Below are 26,823 nucleotides of genomic sequence, written 5' to 3'. Positions count from 1 at the left end.
GCGACTTGGGAGCTGGAATCAGAATTTAGGGCCCAATATCCTCATCTGTTTGATCAAGAGTAATGAGGCAAATTTGGGGACCAAATTTCTTTATGGGGGGGAGAGTTGTAGCACCCGGAAAGGAGAAAAAAAAAAAAAAAAAAAAAAAAAGAAAGGGCGGCCACGTCAGCAGCCACGTCAGCATGCCCGGTCAGCAGTCCCGGCCAACCAGGGCCTGCCACGTGGCAAGACCGCGTCACTCCAAAGGGAGCCACGTTGGCGATCCGCGTGGGTGCGATCCGACGGCCCAGATCAATCACGCGATCGGACGGCCCAGATTCAATCGCACGGACGGCCCAGATTCAATCAAAAACGAACGGCCCAGATTAAAACAAAATGAACGGCTGTGATCAAAAGGCAAGGGGTTATAAATAGAACCTCCACACAAGACCACAAACCCTAGCCGCCAGCCGCTCGCCGGAGAAGACGAACCAGAGGCCGACCGCCGCCACCCGCCGCCACTCGCCGCCGCACCGGGGAAATTTCCGACCGCCGATCGAGGTAAATTTCATACCCCCGACTCGTTTCTCCCCACTGATTCCTCCTATGGCCAAATCGAAGCCGAAATCCCGGCCAAACGGCCGGAATACGCAACCGAAGCCCAGCGGCACCGCCGCGCCCCCTCTCGGTTTTTGCCTCCGACGAAGCCCTTCCCGGCCTCCGTTCGATGCAATTTTTATATCACCGTGATCACCATTCTTTTCTCTACAGGTTGACCGAAGCCAAATCACCAAAACACGAACTTCGCCGGAGAGTCGCCGTACCCGAGAGCGCCGCCGCCGGTAAGCTCCGCTTTTCCGTGATTTTTTGGCCCCCCGAGGGCCCTAGGGTTGTTTTCTGACAAGGACCAATGCGAGTGTGGCCGAATTCGGCCAAAAGCGGCCGAAAACAGTCAACCCGAGGCGACTCGCCGCCGCCAGCGGCGGCGCCGTCGCCGGAGCACGGCGGAGCCGCCGTGCCGGAGTTGCGATTTGGGCCGAAAGAGGCCCTGGGCCTAATTTGGATTTTTTTTTGGAACCCGTGCAGGTACTGTTAGCGTGTTTCAGTTCCCCGGGAAAAATTCAGGGGAAAATTAGGGACAGCCTGCAGGCGCACTGTGAATCGTATTCGGATCCCGAAAACAAGTAAGGACCCCTCACCCTATTTCCTATCACGGTATTAAAGTTCAAAATGATAAAACGGTATTTCTTGAATTAACGCATGTGTGAAATTGCTTAAGGTTGCTAATGGAGCCCGAGTCTAGTGTGATTAATGATTTACTGTTGTTTGGCATGTTTTACACTGTTTTACAGCTTTAAATGCATTATGGGGTTTGATGTGTTCATTTTATAATTTCGAATGCATATATTACTGTTTTATTAATTATGGGTTGAATGACTGAAGAACTGATACTGTATGTTGTCTGTTTGGCATGAACTACTGTTTGCTTGTTTGTATGTGAATTGATGATGCTTATTGAGGAAAAGGAAAATGAAAGATTGTGTAGACTGATAATTGTATGATGGGGTCAGCCTGACTAGATATCCTGGGAGATGGTGGACGGACCGGGTCCGTAGGGAACCCTACCGGGATTGTGGTCTCACATGCCGGACGGGGTATGGAGATCTTATGGTTTTGGCGCCCATACCGGACGGGGTATGGGGACGGCCCGTTTCACCCTCATACCGGACGGGGTATTGAGGTTTATGGTTTTGGCGCCCATACCGGACGGGGTATGGGGACGGCCCGTTTCACCCTCATACCGGACGGGGTATTGAGGTTTATGGTTTTGGCGCCCATACCGGACGGGGTATGGGGACGGTCCTGGAAACTGATTATGAATGTTAAAGGTTAACGGGTAGCGGAACCCCTATGGACCCCCACGGATACTAGTAGGCTGGTAAATGAGAAAAAAAAAAGATATGTTGTACAATGATTGAATTACAAGAGGCGTGATAAGTATTATGTTTTACAGCTTAGATTATTCAATGATTATGATAATGTTATTGTTTTTCTCATATTGTTTTTCATAAATTCCACCAAGGTAAGTGGATGGTAAAAGTTTTATTATTGATAAAAGGTTTTGTTGTTAATAAACGAGTTTATTGTAAATTATGCTCCATTGGTCTTTTTGGGGTTTTCTACCCACCTTTATCTCCGTGACGGTGAGATATCGTGATGTTCTTACTGGGCTAGTGTAGCTCACTCCTTAATTAACCATTTCAGATCAGGAAGACATGGTTCCCGAGCCCGTTCCGCAGGAGGACGACGAAGGGGATGCCTAGAGACTCTGTAGTCATATGCATAGTTTATTGTCGAGTTTTCTTTCTTAGTTAGTTTAACCTTTTATATTTTAAGTACGTTTGTTTGGTTTTTCGTGTAAGGGATGTTAAATAAAATTTTGATCTCGCTTCCGCATTTGATATATTTAAATACTCATTTCATTTTAATATTTTCCGGGGTCGTTACACGCTGAGTACCTGACCAATGCCAAATATCTCTCCAGTTCCTATCATCCGGATGCAAATGGTCGCTCTCCTGAAAGGTGTAAACCGAACTAACTGAAAAGCACCCAGAACTTGTCATACCCCAATAGTAAAAATAGGGAATATTATTCTTTTTAAGAATTGACATCGCTGCCATCTGGAGCAGTGTATCCATCAACAACACCTGGTATAAGACATTTTAATCCCATTGGCAAGACAACGCCACGTAATCCCTGACACTTTTATGGAGATCCTACTCCTTAATAGATGTGAAGACCATAAGCTTAAGTGGCCCTAGATACCCTAACCAGTAGTCTTCCCAAAATCTAAATTTTTTTTCAGAGCCAATAAATCATTTGATGCTCACACGAAGGTCTGTTCAAATATGGTTGAGGTTGCACTAAAGATGGGAGGTTGTTATATAGCAAGTTTATAGCTCAATGACAAGGCAAGCAATTTGTACTTGTGGTGAGAACCTGGACCCATTGGAGGTTGAGTTTAGCCACCATTACAAAGCTCAGTTTTATCAAGAAAGCTTGGTTTTGCTTATGGATGGACTGAAGACCGCTTCCCCCAGTGTGACAAGGCATGCACATGTCTTCCTAATTGACAAGGTTGACTTTCTTGTGGCCATTAACCTAGCCCCAAACAAACTTCTTGACTAACGCTTCAATATGATCATATAAGGTCTTGGGTAAGGTCGTGGTCTGCATAGCATAGGGATAGATAGTCACAAGGATAGACTTGACCAAAGTTAAACACCTTACAAAAGAGGAAAAGTTAGTATTCTAGCTAGATAAACTTCTGGTTAATTTTCTCAAATATGTAGTGATAAGTATTTTTGTTGATTATATCATGTAACAATAAAATACCCAAACATTTACCAAGGTTATTAGAGACTTGAAATCCAAAATTCTTACTAATAGGATTAGTTTCACATATGTTAACATTGCAAGAAAAGAAGATAAATATCTTATTCGCACTCACTTTGTGGCTCGAACTAGCACATAAATCATCCAAAATTATTTTTATAACCTGAACCTGGTTATCATTGGCTTTCCTAACGATTACAAGGTCATTTGCAAAAAAAAAAAAAGGTGTGAAAGGAGATAGCCTTTTTTACCAAGGCGGATCGACTTCCACATACCATTTTTTACCAAGTTATTGATGCAATGGGATAGTCATGTCATATATAGCACAAATATGTAGGGTGAAAGCGGGTTCCCTTATCAAATGTCTCTAGTAGACCAAAATTCATGAATGAGACAACCATTCCATAACAATTGCATGGAGTAAGTGGAGATACAATGCATAATTACTCTTATAAGGATTAAGAGAGAGACCAACATCAATCGGAGTATCCTCTCGATACTCCCATCAGATGTGATCATATGCTTTTTCTAAGTCTACCTTAATCGTCATCTACTTGTCTTCCCTCCCCCCCTCCGTAAGATTTGCATTGAGAGGACCACATCTTGGGCAATAATAATACTATCAGTGATACTTCGCCCGACAACGAAACTAGCTCGGGTAAGGTCAATCAAGAAAGACATAAAGCTTTTAAATCTATTCGTGATGAGTTTATAACGATTTTATATAAAACTGTTAATAAACTAATCAGACGAAATTCTTTAATATTTTTCGATCTTGCAACTTTAAGAATAAGAGTGATAAGGGTTCTATTAATCCCGACCGAGTAACTGTTTGCCTTAAAAACCCATTGTAGAGACCAAATCACTCTGAGTCTCCCCACTTATTTTAAAGTAGAGTGAAAAAATGCACATGAACTTTTAAGTTAATTAATTAATTATATTTATTTTAATTTAAGTTAATGATGGTTTATTACGGCAAAAACGCGTTTGAGTGGATCTTTTCACGTTCCCACCACGTGTCCATTGCCCGTACGAAGAAAAAAAAAGAAACTTTCTACCAATTAATAAAATTCTCTCAATTTTTTATTTTTTAATTATAAAGCAGCTTTTTACTATTAAAAAATTATATTATTAAAATAAATATGTTTTTAAGGTCGGAGTCAAGCAGACATATTTGACTATTTTATTATTTATTTTAATCGGGTCTGAGTCTGAGTCTGACTTGGTCTTTTTCAATCCCGTCAACCCCGTTATTTCACACCCCACCTCGAACCATCTTCTCTTCTTCCCAACTCATCACTTTGGACTTTTTACTCTTCCCTTTTTCTCCACCGCATACCTTTCTCTCTCTCTCTCTCTCTATATATATGTCTGTATGTATGTATGCATGTATTAGAATCAAAGCACAGGGCTAGGTTTATACCCACCAAACCAAACACCGAAACCAGATCCGCACAGGGGCGACTTGAACCGCAGAGAACATGGCTGTGTCAACCAAAACGGCAGTGTTTTTGGTCTTCGTCATAGCAGCAGCAGTTCCTCTGCAGATAGCAAACGCAGAAGATCACGACGTCGGCGACGATACCGATTGGCAAGTCCCCAACGACGTCAATTTCTACGCCACTTGGGCTTCCCGACGAACCTTCAGAGTCGGCGACACTCTAGGTATACTTCAATTTCTTTTCTATAAAAAGAAACCATTTCTCTAGTAAGCGTACAAATTGATTTTGGAATCTCATGCTCCTCTCTGTGACTGCAGAGTTTGAATTTACGACTGGAGCTCACAATGTTGCGGAAGTGACAAAGGCAGCTTTTGAAGCCTGCAACACTTCCAACCCCATCGCCGTTACGACCACCGGACCGGCCACTATCGCCCTTAACGCCACTGGCGAACGCTTCTTCATTTGCACAATTCCCACTCACTGTACCAGAGGCCAGAAACTAGCAGTTAACGTTGTCAGTGCCAATGCTCCCCCCACCTCCGCCCCCACGACCCCTACTACTCCTGGAACACCCAATACAACTTCGACTCCACCGTCGCCCAGCTCGGCCTCCTCCCTCTCCGCGGCTACTTTCTTGGTTACCTTCCTGTACTCTGTTATAGTTTTGTTGTGTTAGGAGTTTATTTATGTCAGCATATATATATATATATACATATATAGTCCTCGTCTGGTATTTAATTTACAGGGTTGTTGTACTCGATGTTGTTCATTGTATCCTGTGGCATAATAAATTAGAGGTGTTTTCAGCTATGGAGTTTGAATTAATGGAGTTTGTTTTACAACTCCAGCAGTATTATGGACTTGTGGTTTGTGATTTCATTTTTTTCAGCTGGTGAGGATATCAATTGAATTTTCTGGACATACACCATTTCCTTTTTTTTTTTTTTTCTTTAATTCAAATTTAATTATTTAAAACAAGAAGCAAAAGAAATTTAATAAAAAAATGGGATTCACGTACTCAAATTCTCTGTTCATATAATGAAAAAGTTGGGAAGTTTATTTTTGAAGTATATTGAAAAGATAAGCATGTGCATGTGTGTGTATGTATATGTATATGTATATATTATATTATATGACGTGATTAATACATGTGTGGACGATATCCGCCCCTACAAGTGGTAAGTTGTCAACTTTTGGGCACCCACTCCCATTGAATTTTTCTTGCGTAATTATTTTATGAATAAGATATTAATTACTATCTTCAAGTGGGATTGGGTGGACAGTCCGTCCATAAACCCATTAACTCTGGGCTCGCCATATGTATCTATAGATAGATAGATCTATACATACACGCACGCTTGCTTTCTACATTCACCATAGCAGTTTTACGTCGGGTTGATCGGAATTGTTGGATCTGAACGTCCACCCCCATGTTCAAGGGGTTGGAACTCACCCACTCCATTAAATTATATACATACTCAGGCAATTAAATACATTATTTTAATTTCTTTTTCAATAACTTCGAACCAAGAAAGGAAAGAACTAGATGATGTAACAAATATATTAATATTGGGTTCCATGGCTTCTTCCATGCTTGTGTGCTGAGTAAACGCTGTAAGTCATCAAAAGACAAACAAACAAATACATGATAAATGATTTCTCTGCCAGGGGCCACCTCTTCTTCAACCAACACCCAACATGCTTTAATTACTTTCTCCTACTGACCGCCATTGCAGCTCTGTTACAGACCTCATCTCCTCAGAAAACACACCTTGTGGGCCATGCTTTAAGTTGGGTTCTCCCCCCGACCGGTGATATTTACTCTGCGTGGGCGGCTTCCAAAACTTTTCTTCTTCCATTATTTTTTTTTTTATTTTTTATTTTTCTCTTCTTTCAATATTAAGCTGAGTTTTTTATACGCAGTATTCAATTTCACCAATGGAGTTCACGACGTTTCGGAGGTGACCAAGGAGAATTTCGACGCCTGCGACCCAAGCAATCCGTTTTTTCTGATCACGACTAGTCCGGCTACAATCGGTCTGAACAAGACAGGGCAGCATTACTTTATCTGTACCTTCTCCTGCTCCAGAACCAGAAGCCAGCCATGCCTCGCCGGCTCCGACGAGGTCTCCGATGACTTTCACCGTAGGAGACAGTTTGGGATGGATGGTTCCTCCGAATGCCTCTTTTTATCAGGCACGGAGCAGTGGGAAGAGCTTCATGGTTGGTGGACATCCTTGGTACGGAAAGTTTCAAAATTTAGAAAGTTGATTTTGATTTGATTAATGATTTTTAACTTTGAATAGAATAATTACTCTTTTTAAAAAAGTGATTAATATTTAATAGTATAATGAAGAATAATATTGTAATTTACTTGTTGCAGTTTTCAACTACGTGAAGGGGAAGGCACGACGTGGCGGAGGTGAGAAAGCAAGCACATGAGTCATGCAACGCCACCTCTCCACCTCTCCACCCACAAGAATCGCCCTCACCACGGCCCGGCGACCACTTCTACATTTGTTCTTTTACCGGCCGCTGCAGTGCAGGCCAAAAGTTCGCCATCAACGTCAACGGAAGCTCTGATTCAGCGCCCATGCCACCACCATCCACCGCCACCCGTTCCCCTCCGATATCAAACGTCCCCGTCTCACCATCTCCGGACGGCAGCAGCGCCCCCCTCTCCTACCCCCGGCAACGCCAACTCGGCACCATCCATGGCCGTAGCTGGCCTCTTCACCACATTCTTGTCTCTTGCCGTAGCATTATTCATGCGGTAGACAATTATAGTGAGAAGTATTTTTATCACCCTTTTATAATACCTTAATTACAGGATGGTTTTTTGGGTTAACTTCGACGCAGAATCTCCTCCTCAAAAACTGATTCCAACTTGGATCGAGTTGCATGTTGAAACAATTTTAATTAGGCCTACAGTGTCTTTTATGACAGTCCATCTTGCAAAGCCTAAGCTTGATGGCATTAGTGATTTCATAACAAGTTAAGAACGACAAGGTCTGGAGAAATACTACTGTTGTTTATTCTGGTTTGTTTAGATAAAAAGTAAAAGGATAAGACTCCCCCAAGTGTTTATTCTGAGCAATTTGATGGTACAGATAGAATTATCTACAACAAAAAGTTCCAGGACAAGAAAGTTGTAGCATTAAATGTTTGATGTTTGTGCGATGCACCATCACAAATGACAATGGTGTGTCCCTAGTTGGAACCCACAGTGTGGGTGAAAATGCAGCATCAACACTACACGCCATGAACTGCCACTACTTCAACATTCACCAAAAAAGAACCAGACTATTACACAACTGCTCTCTGTGCTATCATTTTGTAAACCTACAGAGCTTCTTTTTCCATAAATTTTGAGTTTTTTAATTTGTTTTTTTTTTTAAAAAAACTTGACTTATAAATTTATTTTTGGGTAAAAAGAAAACAAATCACACTAACTCCACACTTGTCACGATAGCACGGCACCTTATTTTTTTCTCAACATATTGAACTCGGATCAAGCTGGCAAGAATCTCACAGAAGAATCTCAAACTCTAGAGAAGGTCAGAATTCTGTATAGGACATCCTATCATAAAGGTGAAGGACAGCGAACCCTAAAGTCACCATGTTATGCACACAAGGACAATACCAGCAGACAAATCCCTCTCCAATGATGTGAAGGACCAAAATATAACAATTAATTTAAGTAAAGCATCTCTGTAACATACCTATCATTCACAATTACTTAGATTCTAATTCTTTTAACCCAGAAAAAGACAAAAGTTGAGTCTCATTCCAACCATATTCCAAACATCTCTTCCCTCAAGAAAATCCCCAATTTTCATAAGTTGAATAGTAAAACTTCAGCACGAAATGCAATTCCCACCCAGCATGCATATATATAAATATGAGAAAGCTACTGTGGATCACATGAGAGAATAATTCTTTACCTACTACTTGATTTTTAACCCAGTTTAACCTGTACATCCAAAAGAGATGAAAAAAGAAAAGGAGGCATTGATGAGATACCTTAAGCAGTTCAAACTAGTCCAATCATGTCTTTACCATGGCTCAAAAGAAAAAAAAAAAAAAAAAAAAGTCGTACATGACCTTTGGACAAGACCCATTTGGAAGAAATTTTGATTCCTCCAACTCATGCAGTCCTTCCCACTAGCACCCATTAAATCAAACAAAAGTTCTACAAATAGGTAAACCTAAGCTCATGCAATCAATCATGTAGGAATGGCAAAGTTAGAGAAGGGCACCATTAGTGCATCTCTTTTCCAGACCACAATGAAAAAATCACGTCACAGCTCCCAAGTCTGGGGGCCACACTAAAACCTTAAAGAATTAGATACCCCTAAACATTATCCCCTCCACAAACACGATACGCACATTACCTCTCCAACATCCCCATCCTGTCACTACACTCCCATATTGGTCTATTTCATGTTCTACAACCGACTTCCAGACCAAACTTTCCTCCTACAGTTTCACTAACCATTTTGAGTCACCAAAACAGGTGTGACTCAGCCAAGACTTGTTAAAATCAACTGAGAAGAAATGGAAATGGGTGATGGAAATTGCAAAGTGACTCAGCCTTCCTTCCAGCCAATAAAACTGAAAGTATGCTAGTCTTTTTGCCAGGCAGAGAGTGGATGAAAGGCCAATAAATTTAAATATTGCTAACTCAGAACTGACTCATAAAATATAGCTCTCTGAATCTATCGTACATAACAAACATGTAAGAACTAATCCCACTCATTCTCCAGAGCTGTTGAGAAAGCTGATTCCTGAATGTAGCCTCCTGGCACCATTCTTGCAACGGATCCCAAGTGATAATGTGACATACGTTACCGACTATTTTCAATGTGGTACATTGCCATATAAGTAAGTTTCTATCCCTCCATCAATTTATAGATTCAAATTTCACTCAAACATTTGCTAGAAGGCCCAAATATCATCCAATTTAAGGTAACCATTTAACAAAGCTAAAACGTATATGGATTCCGGATTGATGCCAAAAGTAAATCTTTTGATGTTAAACCCAATTTAGTGTCTCCACATCACTCAGCAAAAAATATTACCTCAGCGGAAGCTAAAATTTTGAATCAAACTGATTTTATTTACAATTCCATTTTCTACTGCATACCAACTAGCAACTCATCACCATGTAAATTTTACAACCCGATAACATAGAAAATGGAGATTTCAAAATCGACTCATATTGAGGCATCTTCAATCTGGATAAACATGAAACTACAGCAAAAGTGTTGTCTACGAACCTGGCCTTTTTATATGACTGATAAAGCGGCCAGATCGGAGCTCCGGCTGCCAGCCAAATTAATCATCCTCTGAATTGCCACCATATGGTGCTTTGCGCTTTCTAATACTTGAACAGGATTCATAGGGATCATCAAGTGTCTTCTGTGGAAAAAAACAATACTCCTTGTTTCTTTGTGAAGACAGTGCAGTAGACTTGCCGCCCTCAGAACAGCTTGAACCCACATCCTCGGTTTCAGGGGTCAAACTCTTTTCTAAGCTCATGCATAGGTCCGAGGATAGACCCAACCGCAAGGATAAATCACACTCTTTCTCCAGGGGCTTGCCGGGCATGTCCTTGGAGTCTGCTTGTCTAATCACTTGAGCAACTCTACCACTACTAGAACATGAAAAAAGGTTCTGCAAGCCACTCGTTTCAGCACGATCCACAGCTGCTGTACCAACTGGCTTGCCTACAAATATAGGCTTAGTGTTTCTATGCTCTGGGACTTGGGAGCCTACCGTGGACCGTTCAGGCTGATGATAGCTTCCATAATACAAGGGATAAACTGAACCCAATTTCAGTTGGGCATTCATCTGGTTATGGCCTTCAGAGATATTCTCGTATATAAAAGGGTAACTGCAAGGAGAAGCGAAGTTACTATTACCCGTTGCATGAAAATTAGATTGAGCAAGAGGAAGAGCTGGATTCACAGCAGGGATATCTCTCGCATAGTTCAATTGATCTCCTGCACTAAGTGGTGACAACTGAAGACACCGTTCATTAACAGTTTTATCCAAAATCTTAGGAGATGCAGAAGCAGGTTCCTGCGCTCTTGGTGTGAGATACGTCCGCGGGTTAGCATGTCGTTGGCTTCTTGAAGCTCTCACTGGAATACAGCCCAGATTAAGCGCAGCTAAACACCATAAAGATAGGTTAGAGCAAAAGAGAAATGCATTTCAAATTCCTGCTCAATTTGCTTAGAACTGCTTTTGATGCAAACTAGAATAAATCTGGATTTATAGGCATCCAAAATGAGAATAAACCCATTAGCACAGTTACTGAGACTAAAGTAATAAAGAACATGGGACAGAAGAGAAAATCAACATACCTTCAACACACGGAGGCAAAAGCTCTCCACTTTCATTGCTCTCATCTCTCCGGATATACGTATTTATGGCATCATTTGCACGGTCCCATAAAGTTTCAAGGTTCATATACTCGGCCTAAGCATCAAGGAAAAATTTGAAAATATTAGAAAGGCGAAAGAGAAGGAATACATAAGTGGAAGATCCGAAAATTCCCAAAGCGAAATCGAAGAGAGAAACCTCGGAATTTGCTTTGGAGTACATAATTTCCTCGGCTTTCAAGACAACAACAGGTAATTTTTCTTGCCATTCCCTATTCTTCTTAGTCGCGGCACTATGAGACTCTGTGACGAGCCTAATCAAACACATGGTGTGCAACCACAAAATGCAAGAAAATTTGATGAAAACCGAGCCAAAATCTGCGTAACGAAGAAACGAAACAACATAGAAAACCCAGAACCTGAAAATCTGCTGAATGATGGAACCTCTAATGGGTTGGTGCCTGTCGCTGTGCCAAGCTCTCCTCACACACTCGTAAGGTCTTGGCCCAGGCCTCGGCATCTTCCTCTTCGGTAAACCAAATCAGAACTCCAGCTCTCGAGAAACAAAGAATCTACAAGAGAAACACATAGAGAAAGGGGAGGAGAGACGGTAGCAGCGCTGCTCTACTCTACTCTACATGGTATACGCATATATGTGGCAGAAGATGAAATAGTTGAGCTGTGTATTCAATTTTTACGCATCCCCAGTTTCGCATTGAATGCCTTTTCAGTTCATTGCTTCTGGGGCAGAGAGCAGAACATAGAGGGTAAAAAAAAAAAAAAAAAGAGAGGAGAGTGCTTTCTTCCTCCTCAATAATTCAACGAGTTTACCATATTTATTCATGAACAGGCTTCTTTTTTTTTTGTTTTTTTGTTTTTTTTTGTTTTCTTTTTCTCCTTTTCCTATTAATAGATAGAAGAAGAGAGATGGGGAATGAAAAAGTGCCTGCAACTTTTTCTTTGGGTCTAAAAAATTAAAAAGGAGGGGTTTGAACGGATGGAGATGAAGTTGGACTGAAACCTTCCCGGCCAAAACCTGAGCAAATGGGACGTCAATTTAGCAGCGCAGCGGCTGAGGAGATCAAAATTGACACCCCATCTCATAACTTTGTCAGCACTGTAAAACAAAATAAAATATCTACTCATTCACTTTTAGTTTAATTATTTTTAATGGCACAAATTATAATTTATGAGAAAATTTACAGTTTGAATATATATATTCAAATGTTTTGTAAATGTTGTTGTCACTCACCAGCCAGGGTCTTGGAAAAAGTACAGAGGGATGGTACGACTAATTTATTGAAATTTACAAATATTGACTGAGTAAATCTTTTAATTTTATTGGAATTTCTTTATTAATCATTCCACTTTTATGTTTTGAGTTCTTGAATAAATATGTAATATTTTCACTGATCGCATTACCAATATATATATATATATATTTATATATATATACACACGCCCTTGCTAATCTTTTCATAAATCAATTCAGAAAATGTCCAAATCAACGCCGCTAATGTCTGTCTCCGCTGCTCGCGCTTGAATGGTGGTTGATTTTATATATTCTTCTTCTACTTCTTCTTCTTCTTCTTCTTCTTCTCTCTCCCATTCGCAATGTTAAATTGCGACCACCTCTTCAACTGATTTTACACTACTACACACCCAATATGTCCATCCCTAGGCCATCGCCAACCGAATCGTGGGACTCCATGTTGCCTGGCCCACCCAGCCGTAATAATTTCGGATCCGCCGACCTCAGTCCCGCCGGTCTCCTCGCCTTCGCTTCTGGCTCCTCCGTCTCCGTCGTCGACTCTCGATCGCTCCAGCTCATCTCCACCGTCCCCCTTCCTCCCCCTTCCTCTGCCTCTGCGTCTTCCTCCCCTTCCCCCTCATCCTCGTCTTCTTCTTCATTGTCTCCTTTTATCACCTCCGTCCGCTGGACTCCTCTTCCTCTCCGCCGCGATTTCCTCTCCGATGAGCCCTCTTCCTCCCATCTTCTCCTCGCCGCCGGCGACCGCCATGGCCGCATCGCACTCGTTGATTTTCGCATCCGTTCCGTCATCCTCTGGCTACACCCTTCCGAAAATGACAGCACCAGCGCCAAGCTCGGCATCCAGGACCTTTGCTGGGTCCTTGCTCGCCCGGACTTTTACATCCTCGCCGCGATTTCAGGCCCTTCCTCTCTCTCCCTCTACGCCACCACTCCCTCATCCGTCCGCTGCTTCTGGAAGTACGATGCTTCCCCCGAATTCCTTTCCTGCATCCGCCGCGATCCCTTCGATTCCCGCCACTTCTGCGTCCTGGGGCTCAAGGGATTCTTCTTGTCCGTCAAGGTCCTCGGCGATGCCGAGGACAATGTCGTTATAAAGGAGTTACAGATCCAGACCGATTGCAGCGAATTGTTGAAGCTGGAAAAAGACGCTGCTGCCAGCAGTAATTCCTCATCTTCGCCCGCATCTGCAATGTTCCCGCTTTACATGGCGCGATTTTCTTTCTCGCCGCACTGGAGACACATACTGTTCGCGACGTTTCCCAGGGAGCTGGTGGTGTTTGATTTGCAGTATGAGACCAAACTCTACGTGGCTGCATTGCCGCGAGGGTGCGCAAAGTTTCTGGATGTCTTGCCGGATCCAGATTACGAGTTGCTCTACTGTGCTCACCTTGATGGAAGGCTTAGCATTTGGCGACGCAAGGAGTAAGTACCTTAATTTTCTGCCACTTGTTTATCTGGTTTTACTTCGTTTGGCGACTGATAATGTAGCAGCCTCCTCGCTTTACTTCGTTTTACAAAATCTTGTGCAGTCGGGACCTGTTTTGCTTCTCTTAGATACTTAGAAACGCGTGCAAGCATCAATGTCAACAAATGCTGTAATGGTACCTATAGTATAAGAGAGGCTTTACTCTTCACAATATTCTTTCAATTGTCAACCAAATTCAATCGAAATACAAAAATTGGTTCCAAACCGAGACTTTTTCTGACCATACAGAATTTTTGCTCGACAAGTGTGGTTGTCTTCGCCACAACTTAATTTGCTTTTCTTTCTTACCATGATACCTCTATTCAAAAAGTTCCACACCAATTATCTTGGTCAAGTTGATAGTATGCAATATCTTGACAAGCAAATATGAAGGGCACATGGTTTTTTCTTTTTTTTAAAAAAAAAAAAAATAATGAAGGACACATGGTTTTTGATTTGACATTTGCACCATAAGCATGTTGTTGGTTGAAAAGATTGGTGTTAAGAATGGTTTAAAGCTAACTGGTTATCTTGGTTAGAAAAGCTTTTGGGAAACAAAATGGTATTCCTTAACGACAAGGCTGGCAACATGTTTAGAGCATTAGCATTATTTTTGAAAAGACAAAACCTTTTTTTTTAAAGATGGTATGTTAGCACCATAGGAGAAATTAAACATTTTTCATGTTCTCAACGGTGATATTAGGTTGTTATTATCTAGAGTTTTGTGGAAAAGGATTTATGGTGATGCAGATGGCTTTGGGTGAAGGGTCATGGCTGGTGATGAATTACAAGTTGTTAAAAGAGCTTACCCTAGACGTTGTAGTTTTGCATGGAACAATCACTTTTTTGTATGACTATATAGTCAAGAGCATCATACTACGATTTTATAGAGGAGCTATTTTCCATTAGAGACCATGTGCTTAAGTCAGCAAACCATTGTAGAGGAAAATTTCAAGTTCCGGTGGATTGAGCTTTTCATGCAGCAAATAAATGATTCTTCAAAGATTTGAGGGAAAAAAAAGTCTCAGAGTGTATTAATATCTGCAGTTATATTTGTTAAAACCTTAGCTTGAGAATTGGTATCATTAAATAGCCCCTTTCATTAATGTTGATACTCTTCGACATTAGTGGGTCTATTATTTGATTAGTAGAATTAGGAAACTTGTAAGTTAGTCCAGTGGGGTCTTAGTGTCTAGCACCTTTTTTTTTTTTTATAGTTTTCAATTGCTGCAATTTGATATCTCATAAATTTGACTAAAGTATCTTTGGTTAAAAACATAAGTTGTCAATTCAGTTGCTATCCACTCTTCAGAGTTCTCTGAGAACTTGCCTAAACTGAATCCTCAACTGATGTGAATAATTTCTGTCACTGTTCTGTTTTCTTACAAGTTGGGCATGCTCTTCATATTATGACAGAAAGATCTGAAGATTAGCATGGTATCTGAGATTTTCTAATCAAAGGACATGTGTAATTTGTTGCTTGTTATTGCAGAGGAGAACAGGTGCATGTAATGTGCACCATGGAGGAGTTGATGCCACCAATCGGCACATCTGTCCCTTCGCCATCAGTTCTCAGTGTTCTCATCTGCCAATCAGAGTCTACTCTTCATAATATTGGCAAGCTTTATTCTGATGCACCTTCACCTCAAATGGATTTTGATAATCCTTTTGATTTTTGTGATGACACTCTCCTTGTTTCCAAGACACATTTGCTCTCCATATCTGATGATGGTAAAATATGGAACTGGCTCATAACTGCTGAAGGAGCTGGAGAGACTCAGAAGGATGATACCAATTCAGGCTCGGGTACTGACAGCGCTGAAGTGGCTATTTCTGGGACCAATAATGGCCCAAGCTCGTTTAATGAGCGACTTGTCTTTGAAGCAGTCAGTCAGCAAGGCAACGACAGTGGCAGCAAAAGCCGTACATTGACCTCTATGTTAAGCCGGGCAGATATGTTATATAAGGTTTGTGATTAAATCTTTTCTCAATTTCTGTGACTATATTCTTGAAGTTCTTTGGTTCTGTCCTTAGCTAGGGTACCGACGCTATGACTTGAGTGGAATTTCTAAATCCATTCTTGTGTTTGCTGAAACTTCCTCTTCTTCTGAATCCTCTCTTTCTCTATCTCTTCTTTTTGAGTTTTTCTTTATGCTTAGAGAAATGCAAAGATTGAACTACTTATCAAATTTGATGGGATCCGTTCCCAATTGGTGTTTTCCCCCCCAAAAGGTAAGATGGAATCACGAAATATATTTAAACAATGAGAAGCAATAATACATTATCCAGGCATGCTTATCAACTATATGATATTGAGCACACAAATTCCTTAATCAAATTGGTGGTTGAATATTGCAATTTAATTCAGAAATATGGTCCATGTGGAAAACTCCACACTTTAGCCAGGTGGTTAGTATCCCAGCACTTTTGTCCTAGTGCTTGGGTTCAAATGTCAATGGGTGAGTGCACCATAAGAAAAAAAAAAGAAAACTCAGTGATAAACAAATAATTAATAGGATCCCGGATCTGGACATCAATTTGAATGGCATATTTGAATCTTATTGTGTTAGTGTTATGATAATATTTAAAAAAGTGTTTAGGGTTCATGGGTAGAGCTACTAGAAGGAAAAATGCATACTAAAACAGCAATATTATTTGGAGTTATAGTGGTTGCATTTTTGCTTTACTAATCTTTCTCATCAGTCACTGGTTCTCTTCGTATTTTCTAATTCAAGTCTAAGGGCTACTAATGGTGAAGATTATTGCATACATGGGATTCAACTTTGGAATTTCTGGAGCTACTAGTCTTCAAACTGTTGGACGTATTGGATGTTATTGCTGGATAAGTTCTTGTCATCTTTAATTTTATTGTTATGTTTGTTCCAGTGGATAATAGAAACAACTGTGCTCCTCTGAATGTATGGTTCTCAAACGCTTCCAGATGAAACTTAATTTGAGTGGAGGGTCATGATCATTGGGAGAATCTTGACGGAGTTTTCTGTTGAATCAATGCAATTTCTAATTAGGTTTCTCCAAATGTGATTCATGAAGTATCAAGTCAATGTGAATCTAGTTTTATCTAAGTGATAAGTTGGTTAGTTTTCAGATACTTAGACATGCAATACAAATTGCAAAGTACTTGTTCTACGCTTCAACTCCTCTTGTCTAAAGTGCTTTAAACTACAAGTTTAGCTGTTTGCTGATTTTATCTTTTATGGTTGTTTGTTCTATGAACAATGACCATTTGGGAAGGCAGCATTGTTCTTCAACACGCTTATAAAGCCGTTGGGTTTTGTTACATTTTGTAACTGGGTAAGTCCCTGATGCAGATTAGTTTAGTTGGACAACTACAGCTTCTTTCTTCAACTGTGACCATGCTGGCAGTGCCATCCCCTTCACTAACAGCAACATTGGCATGTTAGTTCATTCATTACCATCTGTTGAGTTTCCGTTTGTATTAATATTTAATATGATTTTAAGCAAACCTAAATGTGAGATTATATGACTTTAATGGGATGCTATTGCCTGAAGGTGGAGGAAGCTCTTCCGCAGTTGCTGTTCCACTGGTTGCTTTAGGAACTCAAAATGGGACAATTGATGTTATTGATGTGCCTGCCAATGCGGTTGCTGCAAGCTTTTCTGCTCATAATGGTACTGTTAGGGGTTTACGCTGGCTGGGAAATTCAAGATTGGTTTCATTTTCCTATACTCAGGTATGTAACAATCAACTTGAAAGTTTTGTTTGTGATTGCATGTACCTTTTGGCTTATTTCCCTCAACCCTTTCCTTAAGGTAGTTCTCTTTCTATAGTGTTTCAAAATTTGGATTTCTTTTTTCCTATAGGTTTATTCTTTCTTATTTAGTTGGAATTCCTGCATGGTTGCAGTTTCCTTTCTTTTCTTCTTCTTGTAAATGAAGGAAACATCCTTGTTTTAAGATCGTGCTATTCAATAGTTAAGAAGTTTTTGCAAGTGGCTCCATGCAGTAACCATATTGCTGAACCACCTTAAAAACTGTGTTATTTCTCTTGCCCTAGTTCAATCTGTGTGCTAAATGGATGATTTTTTAACAATAGGCGGGGAATATCATATTGCTGGTAAGATCGCTTATGGTTGAGTGTGTCAATCATGTGATTGTGGTTTGCTTTTAAATTTGCATGATTGTGGATCATCAGTTATTTTATTTTATTTTCAATTTTTTGGTTTTTCTATTTTATTTTCTTCTCCCTATTCTTCTGCATTATAGCACTCCATTTCCTTTTAAATGTTTCTATATTCAGTGTCAGGCTCAATAACTGCATGTCACCAGTAATTTTGTGGTTGCAGGTCAGTGAAAAAACTGGAGGCTACAATAATAGGCTTGTTGTGACCTGTCTTAGAAGCGGAATTAATAGACCCTTTCGTGTCCTACAAAAGCCAGAGCGTGCTCCAATAAGAGCTTTGAGGACTTCATCTTCTGGAAGGTCATTTTCACATCCTATTTGCTATTGCATTAAATATTGTAATATCGAGATTGATAGATAGCAGATGGAACATACATAAGTTTGTCATTGGCAACTTAAACACAATGTAATATTTTGTGAATAAGAATCAAGTTTTGGCTACTTACTTTACTTGTGAACAATTTCCCAGGTACCTTCTAATTTTGTTCCGTGATGCACCTGTAGAAGTTTGGGCGATGACCAAAAACCCCATTATGGTAAGTTGGTTGATAACTTATCAATTCCTTATGTTCAAATATTTCTATCGGTGAAAGGTAAAGTATCTTTGATTGATACCTTATAGTTATGTCACTTTGAAAAATTTCTATTGGTAACGGGCAAACTATCTTGATGATTGGATTCAGTTATTTCTTGTACTAAATTCATTTCCTCTAATGATTTACTTGAGGAAGTTTCCAAGATATGCTTGTAAGCCATTCTTTTGCACATGGGTGGCACCACATTGGTGCTTTGCAAGCATTACCTTTCCTTTAAAAAGCCATGTATAATGCCCTCCACTTGACATACCACCTATACTCATTCAAGATAGCTCTAATGGTTCAATCAAGTGATTATTTTACCATAATATCTGGTTTGTGGCATTCTTAATTTCTTTCTGATTCTATGAGTTACCACATTTATGGCAACATCCTCGGTTTCCTTTTGTAGTTATAACTATTTGATCATCATTTATATAATTCCTATGTTTTCACGATGTAGCTTAGATCATTGGCTCTTCCATTCACAGTATTGGAATGGACACTTCCAACAGTTCCACGCCCTGTTCCAAATGCCCTTTCCAGGCAATTATCTGCATCTTCTAAAGATCGTACAACTGTTGCATCAGACGAGGCAGAATCTCAAACAAATGCACCTTCATCAGATTCTAGTGAGGCTTTTTGCTTAATGTTCTATAGTATACAAAACAATTACTTTTCCTTTCATTATATTTTAAAAGGTTTTGAGTATAAGAGTAACTTTTATATGTAGAAACGGCAAGCTCAGATGGATCTCAAGATGACACTTCTGAGAGTTTTGCATTTGCATTAGTGAATGGTGCACTTGGGGTTTTTGAGGTTCATGGGCGAAGGATCCGAGATTTCAGGCATATATCTAACTATTGCAATTTTTGCTGTTTGTAAAAACTGCTTTGCTGGGACCATAGAGAATCAAAATTTGCTTTGAAATGTGCTGTTTATAGCATATGATTTGTTGTCACTTTTTTGTTTGCTCACCCCTGCATTTTTGTGTCACTCACGTCATGGTATCTTGTTATTGTGTCTTTAGACCAAAATGGCCATCTTCCTCATTTGTTTCCTCCGATGGACTAATTACAGCCATGGCCTATCGCCTGCCTCATGTTGTATGTATCAATATCCATCTAAATGATTTTATATGTTTGTAGTTTAAGTTAATAACTGAAGCATTTTATTTCTCAGGTTATGGGGGATAGGTCAGGAAACATAAGGTGGTGGGATGTAACAACTGGACATTCTTCGTCATTTAATACTCATAGAGAAGGAATTCGTAGAATCAAATTCTCACCTGTTGTTGCTGGAGACCGTAGCCGAGGGCGCATTGCTGTATTATTTTACGACAACACGTTTTCTGTATTTGATCTTGTAAGCTTGAAAGTGGAATTGCTAAGTCCATTTCCTTTTTTCCTTATTATGTGTTCTTGTTCTTGCATAAATAATAGGCCGTGTGTATCTTTTCTTTTTTATCTTTTTACTGCCAGTGCTCCCTAATTTTGTGAATTTGCCAAATTGAACGCATAATTAGAGGAGACTTACATTCGCCACATAAACAGGGAAAAGAAATAAACAACTATACAAAATATGGACTCTGTTTACTTTTTAGCTATAAAAAGTGAGTGAAATAAAACCTACACAATTATACAGAATACGAACTTCGTTGACTTTTTGCTATGAAGAATGAGTGAAAACCAAACTACTATTCTCCTGTTCTGTTAGAGTGCCTTTTTCCCCGCCCATGTATAATCTGACCTCCAGTGCTGTAAGTGCCGAACTCTTAGATGTGCATTCAATGTAAATCTTTGACATTGGGATGTCTATGGGTTGGGATCATTGAATAACAATTTTTAGGCGGTAACATGCTGCATAAATAATGTTCTTTCTTCCAGCAAGACTTTTCAAGGGTTTTTTCTTCATTTAATCGTAATGCCTTGTACTTATTTGATTACAGGATTCACCAGACCCACTAGCCAATTCCCTTTTACAGCCTCAATTTCCTGGAACGCTTGTGTTGGAACTTGATTGGTTGCCTCTGAGAACCGATAAAAATGACCCACTTGTATTGTGCATTGCTGGAGCTGATAGTAGTTTTCGCCTTGTTGAAGTGAACATGTAAGTGTATTTTTTGTTTCAATCCTGAGCGTTCTAATTTTATTTCCTTATTATTCTCTTTATATGATCATTCATAAACGATTCAAACTCAAAACCATTGATGAATGGTGGGAGTTTTTTATGGTGCTTTGTTTTTGCCATGGTTAGAATGTGAAAAGTGTTAGGTGGCTGTAAAAAAAAAAATCAGGAGAAGGATTTTGGTTATGTTGTGTATGATGTAATATGGGCAACCCCGGGACTTATGAAAAGTTTTGAAAATCATTTTAAAGATGTAATGCTGTCAAGAAGCAAATAATACTAAAAGGGACATTTGTACGCTATGCTCAATGGTGGCACCCCCTTGGTTTTGTAAACAAATGATTTACCTTCTTCCTATTAAAAAATGTTAAAAGTCAAATGAAGAAACTAATAAAGAAACCGGGTAATCCCCTTTGAAATGATTCAAATACCAAGAAAGATGAATTGTCCAATTGAAATTGGGAGCGGTCAGCTCCAAGTAATTACTTACCATGTTTTCTTCATCTCTAGCCAAATTGAAGATACAAGAGAGTTGGTCTTTTTTCAAGGGCTTTTCACGACACAAGCAAATTCCTCCTAAAGGCTCACAAACTATGATATGGACCATTTAGTTTTTACTGATATAGGACTGCTATGATAACTATTAGAATATTTTATCTTGGTAACTCTTGTATTTTGTTAAGATTTATTTTTGAAAGAAAAAGAAACAATATATTAACAGAGCACGGGAAGGAGGGGAGGGAGAACACAATTGCAAAAAACAAGCTTTAAAAATCATCAAAATGTCAATGATTCTCCAAGATAAATCTAAATGTTTATCAGCCTTGCTAGGGATTTCAAAGAGGGACATAAAATAGATTGGGAGACTTATTAGGCTGTTGGTGAGGGTTAACCATGCACCCGGAAAAAGTTCCTTTTCCAACTCACCATCTTCCTGTCTAACTTAAGATTTTAGCTCTTCAATGGCATTATGCCTGAGAAACTGCTGAGACATGAAATATACTAATGATCTGTTTGCTTACTCTTGTTGACAAGGAACTTTTCTTTTTAGTATGTTATTAGTGTTAAATTATTTGGAAAAATAAGGTGGATTATTTTTGAAGGATTATTGTCAAGATACTAAACATTGGTTCTTTTTGTAAAATTACCATGCTTATTCCTACCAGCAAATAGCTTTTTATGCAATATCATACTTTGCATATAATCTCTAGAGAAGATAACTTCCATTTGAATATTCATGCAGAAATGACAAGAAAGCTGGCTATATAGCCCAACCTAGAGCTATTAAAGAGAGATTTCGTCCTGTGCCATTGTGCACTCCAATTTTGCTCCCGACACCGCATGCCCTGGTAACAACTTCTTCTGTTTCTCCCCTTTGGCATTCAGCAGGTCATAATATTACAATGGGCATGTATTTTTTAAGCACAGAACTCTCATATGATCATGCTCATTGCCTGTGGAGATATGAAAATTCATTTAGACTAAGGGGAGAAGAACACCACAATCTGATATCTAAGCCTAAAATGTTATTCTATAAGGCAAAATTCAAATGAACCCATTTTCAGATATAACTGATTTGGTGATTCACAATTGTCACTGATGTTTTGTCATGCAGGCATTACGGATGATCTTGCAGTTGGGTGTAAAGCCTGCTTGGTTTAATACTTGCAGTGTAACCATAGAGAAAAGGCCTCATTTAATTCCTGGAACCACTTCATCTTCTAAGGACCTTCGAAGTTTCATGACTGGTTTACCATCTGTCGGTGACTCTGTTGTGCCAGAATTGCTGCTTAAAGTACTGGAACCTTATCGAAGAGAAGGTTGGTTTTTTACCTTCTCCTGTGATGATCTCACTCATGAAAATAATTTCATTTAAGCATTTGATGGTTTGTTTTATTCTAAGCTCTTCAAAAATGTGCTGTTTGCTATAGGCTGCATCCTTGATGATGAGAGGGTGCAATTATATGCCACTGTGGTCAACAGAGGGTGTGCTGCAAGGTTTGCCTTTGCAGCTGCAGTTTTTGGTGAAACTGCAGAAGCACTTTTCTGGTTACAGTTGCCTCATGCTCTTAACCACTTAATGAATAAGTTGGTAAATAAATCTCCACAGAAATTCCCTGCCTCAGCATCGGTACCAGATCTTGATAATACCGCTACGCTGGACAGAATTACATCAAAGGGGAAATCAACGTTAGGAGCTGAGAAGAAGGATTTGCTGGTTAGTCATTTAGTTTAGTTTCTTTGATTTACATTTGCATGGAGGGAGGGGAAGAGGGAAGTTTCCAGCTATCTCACTATAGGATGTAGGCCTTGTACCATGCTGTCTCGACATTCAAAACTGCTTTTGGCAGTTGTTTTTTTACAGTCAGATCATGTTCTTCACTATCAATTTTTCTATTTGGGTAACAGAGTCAAGGTCAACTTAGATCAATGGTGTTTGCCCAAGAAGAATTATGGGTACGTGCTAGTGAGCGTATTCCTTGGCATGAGAAGTTGGAGGGGGAAGAGGCTATTCAGAACCGAGTACATGAGTGAGTGTTCTCATTATCTTGGCTGTTATTGCTGTTTGCGTAGTCAACAATTGTCAAATTTTGAATGTATAGATATGAGCAACTCCTAAAACTATTAGGTTGTGTTTGGTCCCATTCTCATTCAAGTCCTAGTTGAAGATTTCTTGTTAGTCTTAACATCCATAACCATAAAATAATTTATGTTTGAGTTACTACCGTGTCAATATGAATTTTTTGTGGTGAGAATTCAATACCTACCTTTCAATATGAATGTTCAATTTTCGCTATAAAGGAATTCAATGTGGGATTGGTGGTAACATAATACAATATAGTTCTATTTGTACAATACTAAGACTAATATAGGTGTGCTATAGTACGAGCTTAGGCATTGTCCCTCTGCCTACCTTATAGGTTATTTGGAAGGAAAGAAATACTTTCAAGGATGTAGAATCTTATTTGATAAGAGCAAGGATGTTTGGTTCTAAACCTTAGGTTTTTTGGTAAAGAGTCAATTTCTTTATACCTTCTTGGTGTCTATATATATTATACTTTTTTCTTTATGGGAGATGTTGTTGTTGTAATTTTGGCTTTGTCCTTAATCCACCATAAAGGGGAAACTCCCGTTGTAATAGTTGGTTCTTCAGAAAGTAGGCACATAGCAAACCACGTTAAGCTCTCTGTGCTTTGTGGATATTTTTAACAATTTATAAGACAGTTCCTTGTTGTAATGCTTTATCATTCCTCTTATAAAATGGATTTTGCTAAGCTATTGTTTGGAAGTTCCAGTATGCTCAAGTACGTTGTTGTAACTATCTCACATCTTGGTTCTCCACCAAGGGTTACATTTCATTTGAATAAAGTACATCTCAATGCCCTATTATAACAGGCACTGGCATTTGCTGTGGCTAATTTTCTTTTTCTCTTCTGATTAATATCACCATTCAACCTGAACAAACAGGCTTGTATCTGTTGGGAACTTGGAAGCAGCAGTTAGTTTATTGCTTTCCACATCTCCAGAGAGCCCTTACTTCTATGCAAATGCTCTACGTGCCGTTGCTCTTTCTTCTGCTGTATCAAGATCTCTTCTTGAACTTGCAGTCAAGGCAAGTGTTTGTTTTGAAACTGCCTCATCTTTTTTAATAAAAATAATTGTTTAGAGTCTAGAGTGCCTGATTTTTGTGTTTGGCAATTTGAACCTTCAGATTGGGTTTCAATCTACAAACTCCCCAGTATAGTGCAAATTTTTCAAGAATCTATGCTCTGTAAATTGCTAAGTACAAATTATTAGTGAATTTGTGGCTATGTTTGTAAGGGATGAACTATTGTTGTAGAATTTATTTAAAAATACACACTTAATATAAACCATAAGAGAATGAAAATTATACTACAAGTCTAAAAATTAATCTTCAAGAGAGTTTCAAGTGAAATTAAAATAATACATTTCAGTTTATCAAGACTGATATAATTGGAAATGTATTGCTTTAGTTCCATTTAGAATTCTCCTAAGAGTCTATCTAATTTTCATTTTCGTAGTTGAACTAAATGTGAATTTTCAGATGAATTTTCCAGAAATGGTTTGTTTGTTCTGAAAATAGTCAGTATGTTTCTGCAAAGATGATTTTGGCGAAAGTCGGATTTCAAATAACTAAGTGGATACGGCCATGGAAGAGTGCTTTGGTGGATTTACTTGTGTTACTTTATCTCCACTATTTCACTATATGATAATTGGAACCATGTGATAAGTTCTGAAAATATAAAGTTTTTAGTTTCATATAGAAAATACACATGAGATGACATATTATATATAACTGATATAGCAGGAAGCAATAGAATGCTAGATGTATTTTATATAGAGAACACATGTAAAATGTAAACACTGTAGAGATGCTCTTACTTGGAGCATTTTAAAAATTAATAATCCTGCACTCTTACTCTTTCTCCCTATAATACATTGTATGGATGTCCATACTTGTGCTTATTGTTGTATAATCATTCAGGTTGTTGCTGCCAACATGGTGAGGACAGACAGATCACTCTCTGGCACTCATCTTCTTTGTGCCGTTGGAAGGTATCAAGAAGCTTGCTCCCAGGTTAGATTTCGTTTTTTAAGCTAATTTTCTGTGTATATCCCATGGCTTGCACTTAGATCTTTGAATGAACTTCATATTTGAATTCAAACTTTTGTATGTTGAGGTATATCGTGTTTTTACTGCTGAATTTTATTTTGGTGAACATGCTTCCCTGAATGGTCATGTCAGTAGGGGATTTTTAAGCCTGGCTGCTGTTTGTGTTTCTGCTGCTGAGAATCTAACTTATTTTTCTGAATTGCTTTTCAGCTTCAAGATGCTGGATGCTGGACTGATGCTGCAACTTTGGCCGCTACACATTTAAAGGGATCTGATTATGCAAGGTGTCTGTTTCCTTTTCTGTATCTCCTTCATTTGGAAATTCTTTACGAAGATTCATTCTCCCATTCCTAACATAATGAACATTTTTCATTCTCTGCTGTTCTCTACATAGAATCAAGTATTTCATCAGACATCAGAAGTGCGCCCAGCATGTTTCATAAAGATGATTAAGAATATGCTTCTTTTGGGGGAAGAGCAATATTCTATTGATTTGGTGATGAATGTTTATCATATGATTGGTAGAATAACCTAGTCATACTTTTTGTTTGTAGGGTGTTGCAACGGTGGGCCGAGCATGTCCTTCACACCGAGCATAATATCTGGAGGTACTGCAATTATTATCTTTTTGGAAGACTGCTTGGTTTTTTCCGGTTTTTCTTTATTAATATTGTTTCATGTATGTATTATGAATATCAAAATCACTTAATGCAGGGCTCTTATCTTGTACGTTGCTGCTGGCTCATTGCAAGAGGCATTGGCAGCTCTTCGCGAGGCGCAACAACCTGACACAGCTGCCATGTTCGTACTGGCCTGCAATGAAGTCCATGCAGAAACAGTTGCAAAATTAGGAAATGTGGATGATGAATCTGGACCTTTTGTTAAGGATTTTCTGGCAAGCTTGCCTGGATTGGAGCCAACTAACGAAGATGTGATTGCAGTTAGAGAATATTTTCAGGAATACCAAAGAAAGTTGGTGCATCTCTGCATGGACTCGCAGCCCTTTTTTGAGTGATTATAGTTATAATCTCAGCAAGTTTATTCATAAGTGAGCTCTACTGTATAGATATGTGGTATTTCACATGACATCCGCAGTCCTGGGTTCTCTTGTCACCCTTGTTTGTGATTAGCGGGCAGAGAATTAGTTTATACAAAATGATTAGTCCTGGTACTTACTCTCAAACCATTGAAAATTTTGTTGTATAAAACAAAATTAAGTTGTAGTTCATGTTGTAATTGTTCATTCATTTTGTCCTTGTGGAGATATACTGGACTTCTTGTTGCAAGCTAAGCAGGTTTGTAAAAACATCTGCGTCAATTGTATTATTAAATTTGTTCTTCCTATTCAACATTAGTTTTCCTTTCCCAAGTTTTTTGGTCG

At 39.2% G+C, this 26,823-nt stretch overlaps 3 protein-coding genes across 4 annotated transcripts; 2 read left to right on the top strand and 1 right to left on the bottom strand.

The window, feature by feature from the left end:
- Positions 1–4,691: 4,691 nt before the first annotated feature.
- Positions 4,692–5,628, top strand: LOC110815715 (umecyanin-like). The gene is made up of 2 exons (XM_022043643.2): positions 4,692–5,041; positions 5,136–5,628. The coding sequence occupies exons 1-2, from the start codon at positions 4,858–4,860 to the stop codon at positions 5,492–5,494; spliced, it is 543 nt and encodes a 180-aa protein (XP_021899335.1). The 5' UTR covers positions 4,692–4,857; the 3' UTR covers positions 5,495–5,628.
- Positions 5,629–9,826: 4,198 nt separating this feature from the next.
- On the bottom strand, positions 9,827–12,339 carry LOC110815774 (uncharacterized). Of its 2 annotated transcripts, XM_022043709.2 has the most exons (4): positions 11,624–12,332; positions 11,404–11,518; positions 11,187–11,301; positions 9,827–10,991 (listed from the first exon to the last, which is right to left on the bottom strand). In XM_022043709.2, the coding sequence occupies exons 1-4, from the start codon at positions 11,722–11,724 to the stop codon at positions 10,156–10,158; spliced, it is 1,167 nt and encodes a 388-aa protein (XP_021899401.1). In that variant the 5' UTR covers positions 11,725–12,332; the 3' UTR covers positions 9,827–10,155. The 2 variants fall into 2 exon arrangements, with proteins under 2 accessions (XP_021899401.1, XP_021899399.1); XM_022043707.2 differs by having other exon boundaries at positions 11,404–12,339.
- Positions 12,340–12,668: 329 nt separating this feature from the next.
- LOC110815736 (Transducin family protein / WD-40 repeat family protein) lies at positions 12,669–26,791 on the top strand. Its single transcript, XM_088207746.1, has 20 exons — positions 12,669–13,899; positions 15,435–15,909; positions 17,272–17,359; positions 17,474–17,655; positions 18,268–18,404; positions 18,574–18,640; positions 19,143–19,311; positions 19,413–19,527; positions 19,710–19,785; positions 19,862–20,044; positions 20,628–20,788; positions 22,050–22,155; positions 22,422–22,626; positions 22,738–23,024; positions 23,216–23,337; positions 24,275–24,419; positions 25,314–25,406; positions 25,653–25,726; positions 25,997–26,050; positions 26,157–26,791. The coding sequence occupies exons 1-20, from the start codon at positions 12,872–12,874 to the stop codon at positions 26,455–26,457; spliced, it is 4,068 nt and encodes a 1,355-aa protein (XP_088063872.1). The 5' UTR covers positions 12,669–12,871; the 3' UTR covers positions 26,458–26,791.
- Positions 26,792–26,823: the final 32 nt, after the last annotated feature.

Source organism: Carica papaya, chromosome 7 (genome assembly GCF_054855325.1).
Source record: "Carica papaya isolate Zhongbai chromosome 7, ASM5485532v1, whole genome shotgun sequence".
In the NCBI taxonomy this organism is placed as follows: domain Eukaryota; kingdom Viridiplantae; phylum Streptophyta; class Magnoliopsida; order Brassicales; family Caricaceae; genus Carica; species Carica papaya.
This window is presented reverse-complemented; position numbering and strand designations above follow the sequence as displayed.